The sequence below is a fragment of the Hipposideros armiger genome, unplaced genomic scaffold, assembly GCF_001890085.2.
Source record: "Hipposideros armiger isolate ML-2016 unplaced genomic scaffold, ASM189008v1 scaffold_351, whole genome shotgun sequence".
In the NCBI taxonomy this organism is placed as follows: Eukaryota; Metazoa; Chordata; class Mammalia; order Chiroptera; family Hipposideridae; genus Hipposideros; species Hipposideros armiger.
In genome coordinates this window covers 201,523-210,697 of record NW_017731701.1, presented here as the reverse complement: position 1 = coordinate 210,697, position 9,175 = coordinate 201,523, and the positions used below count along the sequence as shown (strand labels likewise).

The following is a 9,175-nucleotide window of genomic DNA, read 5'->3' as shown; positions in this document are numbered from 1 at the left end:
TTCCTCATGTCGTGGTGACCCCCAACCACAAAATTATTTTCGTTGCTACTCTATAACTGTGATTTTGCTACTGTTATGAATCGTAATGTAAATATCTTTTTGTTTTCTGATGGTCTTAGGCGACCCCTGTGAAAGGGTCATTCGACCCCCAAAAGGGTTGCGACCCACAGGTTGAGAACCGCTGCCTTATCAGGTGTGTGGTTTGCAAATAGTTTCTCATTCCATAAGTTGCCTTTTCACTTTGTTTCTTTTACTGTGCAGAAGCTTTTTAGTTTGATATAATCCCACTTAGTTTTAATTTTTTGGTTTGTGCTTTAGGTGTTGCATCCAAAAAAATCATTGTCAAGATCCATGTCAAGAAAGTTTTCCCCATGTTCAAGTCTTTAATCCATTTTGAATTTTAGTATGCAGTGTCTGTTATTCTCTGGCAATTAACCATGTGTGATTTCTTATATTTCTTGTGCTTTTAGTAATGTATTTTAACTTTTTCTTCATCGCTTTTTTCCATGTATTTATATCTTGTCTCTCTCTACAAGCATATAGTGTAAGCAATTTGAGACTAGAAACCACATTTTACAATTTACCTTCCCACCACTCCTGGATCAGTCTAACACACATTAATAAATCAATAAATGCTGTTTGTCTATTTGTTTTCTAGAAATTAAGGATACAGGAAAAAAATCTCTAGGTCAAAAGAGAAAAGTTCCAGTTTCTTTGCTTGGTAAATGTGACCACGAGCAGGCCACTTACATAATTCTTCTAGCTTTTTGTTACTGTGACTGTTACATGAGTATCTGTTAATTTATAAGCTCCCTGTATAGTTTTACAATACTATGATTCTAGCCTGTTTGAGTTAATCTTAACTAAACATTTTATTTTAGAAGGCATTTTTAAAAAATCAACAAGTATGTACTTAAAAAGATGATTCAGAATTGCACTAAATAAATATGCATGCAAACTATGCTGTCTCCCAACAGTCTGTTCGACAAATGAAAGGTCAGGACAGTATTCTACTCTCAGCCCGACTCATGTTCTGGGAAAATGAAATATACTGATGTCCTATATTCTACTGGGACACATGATCTGTACCTATTTTCAGCCCATGGCTCTTCACACTCCATCGTTTAAAAATAGCTCAGTTCTGAACTTTGGAGACAGGCTCAGAAGGGCATTAACCCCTTTCTCCACTGTTACGTTTGCCCTTTTGCTCTAATCCAATCAGTATAATCCTGATTGTGTTAAAAATAGGCCTTTTTACTTTGTACACACTCCAACAGGTTCTCATATGCAGAGTGGTATAGTTCACTGGATTTTACTAATTAGTTTTTAGTTTTAAATATACTGCCTGCTTTCACTAATACATTCATCGTCTCATGATCCTAACGTTTCAATGCCAAGTTTTAATGCTAAGACATTGTCTCCAGAAAGCTGGCTATTAAAATGCAGGAAGAGCTTATTAGCAGATTGTTTGAATAAATTCCAAAAGAAATGAGACATACAAAAAAGCTGGACGTGGTGTCCCTCCTGTGTATGGTCTAACACCCTCGAAATGACCATATCATAGCACTTACACACAGTTTTAATTGCTTATTTAAATTTCTGTCTTTCACTAAGCTGTAGGAGCCATGAGGGCTGGGACCATATCCTGTGCTTCACGGAATCATCGTAATACCAACAATTAATTTTACTTGTACTCACTTTGTGCCAGGCACTTTTCTAATTTTTTATCTTTTGCTGATTTAATCTTTATAACAGTTCTATGAGGTAATTATCATCATCATCATTCACATTTGCAGATGAGGAAAGTGAAATACATATAAGTTATGAAATAGCCCAAGGTGATACCTATAGTGAGTTGTGGAGCTGGGTTTAAATAGGCGGGAGGAATCAGGGCCATGCTCCCAGCCCCTCCGTAGTAGGTGCTCAGTTATTATTTGTTAAAAATCTGAGAGTATACATATAACTATTAATGACACTGAGAATATCATAAAAGGAATTTAAACTATTCAAAGCAATAAACCTTTGAGTAATTCTGAGCAGCCAGGGCAAAATGAGAGTATATTATACATAGATGGAAGGAAGGGAAGGCGGGGTCGCCAGGGAGAGCCGGGTCAGGTAACAACTGGGACCCCAATCCACTCACCAACCCACGTTTCTAGGAATCACTGAAGTACAGCTTTGCAGGCTCAGAATTCTGACGAGGCCCAGTCACAGAACAATGGGACAGTGAAGATGACAGGTTTTAGATAATAAACGTATCACCAAATAATAGCTACAATTTAAAACAACACGTTTCTGGGAACCATCTTAAGAATTTAGCTCAGAAAATTACAGTGGTTCCTTTACTTTCTGTCCCATGGATTTTTGTTCACAGTGAATTGAAGGTAATTTTTAAAGAGGATTTTACACTCACTTATCAGAATGCTGACAATTCCAGTGGAGCTGGTGTGCAGGTTACATGGCCTTGTCCAAGGAAAAATAATACACAAATTTATCTGCCACTCGGAATTTTCTACACCACTAGGTGGCTCACATTTAGGAGTGGACAGGAAAACCAGAAACATTTGTTTTAATGAGCAACTGACAACATTCTTGTCAGGCTTGGCATAACAATATAAGAAAAAAAGAATTATTTTCCATCTATCCCATTGATTTGGGGGGATTATAAAGACTAGACAGAACACTTTTATACCTTCTACAATGGTACTCTATTGAGATATCTCTTACCCCCTAAGATGACTCTATCAAAGTTACTAATGCATAAAACTGGAGAAAGTTAAAAAGAAAGCAAAAACAGCCACATGCAAATTAGGACCTGGATTATAGTGCATTCATCAAAACAAAATCACAGAGGAACGTAAAAATGCCAGCAAGCTCTCGTCATATATTAGAAGCAGCATTGTCCATAGTATAATCTAAAGTGATTCTAAGGAAGTCACATGGCCACAGTACTTTACAACTCTCAGCATCACTCTTTTTATCCATGCAAGCACCACTGTTTGGTCAGCAAAATGCCCTCTCCAAGCTCTAACCATTAGTGATTCTTTGAGATGATCTGCCAAGTGTGAGGTCCTTATTTAATTTATCTTTGTTTATGTATCCAACAATTATTAAATATGTACTCTCTGGAGTGGTGGTGGTGGAAATCAAGAAAGACAAAGTCCTTGCCTTCTTGGATCCTGAGTTCATACGGCACAATGAACGATGAACAAATAAACATAAAGGGGCCGCAAGACAACAGAGTGATTTGTATACAGCAAAAAGGCTGATGTGATGGAGGATGACTGCCAGGGAATTAATTTAGATGAATTCTCCAGGAAGGCCTCTTTGAGGAGGTTACAGTTGTATTGAGACTTGAACAATAAGAATGAGCCAGCCATTTGTTAAGGGCATTTCAGCAATTAGTCTCCAAATGTATGAAAAAGATAAATCACCTAATTTCTGCCACAGAAATGGAAATAGGAGAATGCTTTCAATAGAGCAGTGCTTTTGAAGTATTTACCAACTGAATTTGCATACGCATGACATGAGCTTTTTATTAGAGCTTTCAAAGGTCACACAAGTGAAAGTCTTTCCAACATTTTACATACTAAAGATTTTTTCATATGTAAAAGTATTCAAAGACATTGAAATGAAAGGAAGGGGAATAAAATGGATAAAACATAATGCAGAATTAACTGATTATGAATATAGAATTATTTTCATGTTCTTAAACTTTGCATTTTACGTTCTTTCTCTATTTTTATGAATTTTGTGTAAGTTTTTGAGTCTGAAGGTTTGGCCTACGCTTCACTTTTACACATTCCTGAGCACCCAAGCTTGTGTTGGCAGAAACCACTGCTCTTAAGTGTATGTAAGAATCTCAAATTATGCAAAATGCTTTCATAAAAAATGAGCCTTTAGAACAATGAAGCATTTTAAATTAGAAGTCTTGTTAATAATATAAGATGGTGGTTGATTCAAAATTGTACATACAATTAGCAATTGTATGTGGTGTGTGTCTGTGTATACAATGCACATCTTATATTTTTACCTTTTGTCACAAAAACACATATCAAATAATCCAGTTTTCCCTTTCTGAGTATCCTAGCTGAGTGATCATTTGACATTTATTGCATCAATAATTCAATGGTTTCTATGTGCCAGGTACTTTCCAGACACTAAAGGCATAGCAGTGACCAAAAGACACCTTGACATAGAGTATGTCTCATCTTCTAAGAGAAAAGCAAGTTTTGAAAGGTGGAATAATGTATTATACTACTTTTAAAATATTTCTCTTGATCTACCACTATGACTTAAATATAGCAGGTATATAATAGTCCAGCTTAATAGGGAGCAAGATCTATTTCCCATTGTTATTATTGAACTTTTCTTCAGAACACATGTCTGGCTTTTTTAGATTCAAGTTTTGTGATCTGTTTGCCAATGTTTTTCCTTATACTCCTATTCTACTCATCCTGTTTCCCTTGTCATAAAGTCTTAACTCAGGATCACATTAAATTTAGGGTTTTGTGTGGTTCTGTTGTTAGAAGAGCAATGGCTGAAAAGCAGATGAACAAATGGAGCACGTTGTTGTCACCTTTTTAAGGTGTTAAGTGTTTGAGGATTTCATGCTTCTACTTCTAGGATCTCTAATTTTATTAAGTAGGCTTGATTCTTACCCTGCTTTTCATTCATAATCCTGTTAAAGAAATATTCGTTCAGGAAATATTTAATGAGTTCCTACTACATAGTGGTCACTAGAAATACGAAGATATTAAGACACAGTCCCTATTCTCAAGAGTCACAGTCTTGAGAGAAACAAACCTTAAACTGATAAATGATAAACACAGTGATGGAGACAGAGTGGTCAGGACAAATTTATGAAGAAGGTCATGACTGGCAAGAGTGTGCAATGGAAAGAAGAAGGTAAGCTGATTAGAAAAGATTAAAGATAGAGAGAGTAGCATGAAGAAAAGCAAAAAGGCCATCAACAGTACTGCCCCACCTCCCACCAAGAAAATATCAACAGTTCCCTGTTGGTGAAGCGTGGCTGTAAAGAAATGAAGATGGAGGCAGGCCATGGAACACCTGTGTGCCGTGTCAAGAAGCCTGGGGTTGTTCTTGCAGGGGCCAGGAAGTCATGATCAGGTTTGAAGAGGAGAGCAACCTGTCAAACGTGTGTTTTATAATCCATTCATATGGTAGCCATGAGCTGGGATGCATTTGAGCTAGCTGAGATCAAAGGCAGGGAGAAAGGTTGTGAGTACACTTGAGAAGTTAAGGTAAAAGATGCTGAACTATAGAATTTGAAAATGTAAGGAAAAAAACTGATGATAACTTAATGATAGGATAGCTGTAGGAATTGAGGAAATTGGACGTATATCTGTGGATAGCTTTAAGGGGAATAAATGAAAAGTGGAATCTATTTTTACTGAAGATCAGAATACATTAAAGTATGGCAAGATAAGGTAATTAACAAAACACATGATTAAGGAAATGTTCCTATTATCCTGATTTTATATTACATTGAGAATTTTCAGCATAGGGGAATGCTCCCCACTTACACGTAACTTCTTAGGCTTCATTTTTATGCCCACTTTTCCTGTCAGCGTTCTGTATACCCTCAGTGACATTTCATGCTAGAACACTTACTTGTCCCTGCTTCTTTACTATAAATCCTTGATTTTATTATATCCTGTATTTTGATGCATCTTAATCCCTGATACTGTCTTTTGGATTACCTTTGTCTCCATGCTATGGCCTGTCCCTACTTTGAATCCCTCCCGGCCCTTGAGAGCTCAACCTGGCTCCAGTGTCCTGAGCTTCTGCACCTTAGTGAAAGGGATTCAGATTTAATACAAATTCTGTAGTCTAAAAGATAGAGAGATAAAGCAAAAGTATGTAGATAGATTTAAAAAAAACCAACAACACTAAAACAACCAACCAAATGATATATTACTTTTTAAAAAAATACAAGTTTAAATCATGTTTCTTAAAGGAAAAAGATTTACATATTCATATGTGATTGATGACTTTGTAGGAAAAATAAGCTAATGAACAGCATAGCAGGTATTTAGTTCCCTTTATTGCCAGAACTTTTACTGATATCTTAAGTTTTTTTAAAAAAAAAACAAACCAAAAATACAAATAACTTTTAGTGGATGCAAGAACTTAAGAATGGTTAACAATGGTAAGGACGTTAGTGAAATAAAAATATTTTTTGAGAAGCTACTTAATATATGCTCCATGTACTAGGAATTTCAAAAAAATTAACATATGGACTAAATGGGCATTGCTTTTAAGGAACTTTGAAGACAAAAGTAGAGAAAACAGCTGTGAAAAAAATAGTGATAACAGACAGAATGGATAAGTAGCACTGAAGATTTATGGTCTCAGTAGACTGGGGGTCAGAGAAGATTGACCAGACCTAATGTGAAAAATTAAAGAAGGCATAAATAAAGAAGTATTATTTGAACTAGATTTTGCTAGAAGATGAGAGACATTTCTGGAAACCATGATGCACGGGTGAGGAATTATAATTGACTTTTGCAAAACAGCAAGCTGCACCGTTTGGCTGTAGGCTACTTTGTAACACGTAGGGCAGGAGGGAAAAGGAAAGCTGGAGATTTAGCCAGGGTCACAGCAAGGGAGGGCTAGACCAGGAAGCTAAGGTGGCTTTATTTGATAGGATTGGTAAAGACTGAAAGTTTCAGAGCAGAGAAATGACCAGCTTGTATCCATAAAAGAAGATTAATCTGGTATCAATGAAATTTTAAGTGGTAGGTAGAGAAAAGAGAACAAAGGCTGGAGGTCATCTATGGGTATAGTGTGGCTAGTCCCTGTGAGGGGAATGGTTTAGGGTGATGGTGCTGGGAAAGGAAGAAAGGGCATGGGCGTAAGAGGTGCTTCCACGATCAACTGATAGCATTTGGTGATTGACTGGATGTGTAGAGCAGGGAAAGCTTCAAAAAAGGACCAAAGTTTTATACTCCAAATGACTAAAACATTTACAGAGAGACTTCAAAAGATAAATAAATGGTTTAAAGATGGAAGATATATAGCTTACTATGTATATGGGGCCAGGGTATATCACGTAGCTTTTAAGAAAACGCAGTTTATGGCAAGAACTTGGAGCTCAAATGGACAGAACTGAAGTGTGAGATAAAAGAAATAATTTAGAATAAATTCAGAAAATCAGAATGAATAGTCTATGGTTCAGTAATGGTTCAGTGTTAAAAAAGAGCAAAAAGAAGATTTGGGATGTTGTCTTGTTAACAGTTTAAAAATTACCAACAAGGACTCAATGACAAAGGCTGTGATGATTAACAGGTCATTGATAACTTTCAAGGAAGCAGTATTGGTAAAGAAATGGAGATCAAACCACAATGCACTGATTCCACAGTAATATTTTGAGAAGGTTGGTAGTAAAAGAAAGAAGAGCAAAGCAGTGTAAGAAATAGGAACAAGAAAGACAATGGTCCTTTGGTCTAGGGGTGACCTCAACATTCGAGTGGGCAGAGGGAAGACCTCCAGGAAGGGGAGGAAAGTAGGCCTAAGGCAAAGAGATGGTTATTGAAATTACAAAGTGTTTTAATGAGGTGATAAGAAACGAGTAACTCGCAACAGGTCAGGTCAGTCTCTGATTTGAGTCCAGGGGATGAACAGGAAAAACGAACATGAGAGGAGAGTAGGTTAAGCAAAAGAAGGTAAAGAAGCAGGTAAGAATGAGATGAGAGAATGGAAGCCTGGAGAGATGTGGACAATCAGGACATAATAAGAAGTTTTGATAACTAGTTATACAGAAAATTGCAACAGATAATGTATTATAGAATTGTACACTTGAAACCTATATAATTTTATTAACCAATGTCACTGCAATACATTCAATAAAAAAGAAAGAAAATGTAAAAAAAATAAAACAGTTGTGAGAATCATCATTATAAAAACAGTTTTCTAGTACTTTTTAAAAAACAATTAAAAGTCTGTATATAGGAAAACATAAGAAAGAATAAGGGCAAAAGAAATAGATGTCTTAACATTTCATTCTATTTTTTCTTTTGAGTAATCCTCTAAATCATGAGGATTTACCATGAAAGAAGAAAATAAACAGTGATCACGTACCACAGAGATCCAGGACTATACATCTTACCTCTCTCAGAGGATCATTGAGTTCATTGAGAATGTTTTCCTCATCAAAGATTTTGCCTTGGTATCTGTGTTCATAGTAATCGTGTATCTTCTGACGCATGTCAGCTGGTAACTTATGGAATGACATGTATTGTTCCACTTGCTTATACTGTAAGGCAAAGAAAAAAGGAAATTAAAAAACATTGTTAGGCTGTATGCAAAATCATGTTACTCTTTTGTGCTATATTCAATAACACTTGAATAACAATAACAAAAGGAGGACATTCTTTAAGGGGAAGGAACCAATGTACTGGGTTGTAACACACCTAATCTGCATCATATATAGTAGAAGGCATTTATTTAGGTAAATATTTCCTGCAAAATACTGAGATATTATGGAGACGAGGCATGAAAGGAGTTCAGAGTAAATTTAAGGATGTAGCTCCAGAAAAGCCAGGGATGGGGCAAGAAAAACAGAAGTGACGCCATTTTTTTTAGATTTTATTTTTAGCTGAGTTCTAAATCAAGTTTGAATTTGCTCTTTGGCTTTTTATTTGGAGAAAGAATGTTGTAACTGTGGATAGTACAAAAGGTTTTATCTTATAGCAAAAGATCAGATCTAATTAAATTTTGAACGTAGAGGCAAAGAGCTTGGCATCTGTTTGCAAGTCACAGATACTCAAGAAACACAGATGCCATGTAAAGTAAGAGGATATGTCACACTTCATTTGAGGATTTAAGAGAACATCAGGGTGAGATTAGAGCCACATAATTTTGTAGCTGAAAGTTAATTTAGATATTTAAGTTCATTTAACCAAGTAGTTCTTAAACTTGACTATTTGTAAAACTTGGGATGAGGTTGCCTTTTGGGAACGCAGATTTTCAGGCTTAACTCCCGAGATCCATTCCCTTGATGTATCTGCCTTTGTAAGTTTACACACACACTCACATACACGTATGTACATAATTTCTTTTTTTTTTTTTTAAAGATTTTTATTGGGGAATTGGGGGGATGGGAACAGTGCTGGGGAGTTGGGGGAAGGGGAACAGACAAGTTGCTGTCGTT

General features: G+C 36.1%; 1 protein-coding gene across 1 annotated transcript in view; it reads right to left on the bottom strand.

The window, feature by feature from the left end:
• HCN1 (hyperpolarization activated cyclic nucleotide gated potassium channel 1) overlaps window positions 1-9,175 on the bottom strand; it is a 174,755-nt gene that overhangs the window by 58,766 nt on the left and 106,814 nt on the right. Inside the window, exon 4 of the mRNA XM_019661514.1 lies at window positions 8,132-8,278. Within this exon, the coding sequence (XP_019517059.1) occupies window positions 8,132-8,278 (147 nt within the window). The remainder of the gene's footprint in view (window positions 1-8,131; window positions 8,279-9,175) is intronic.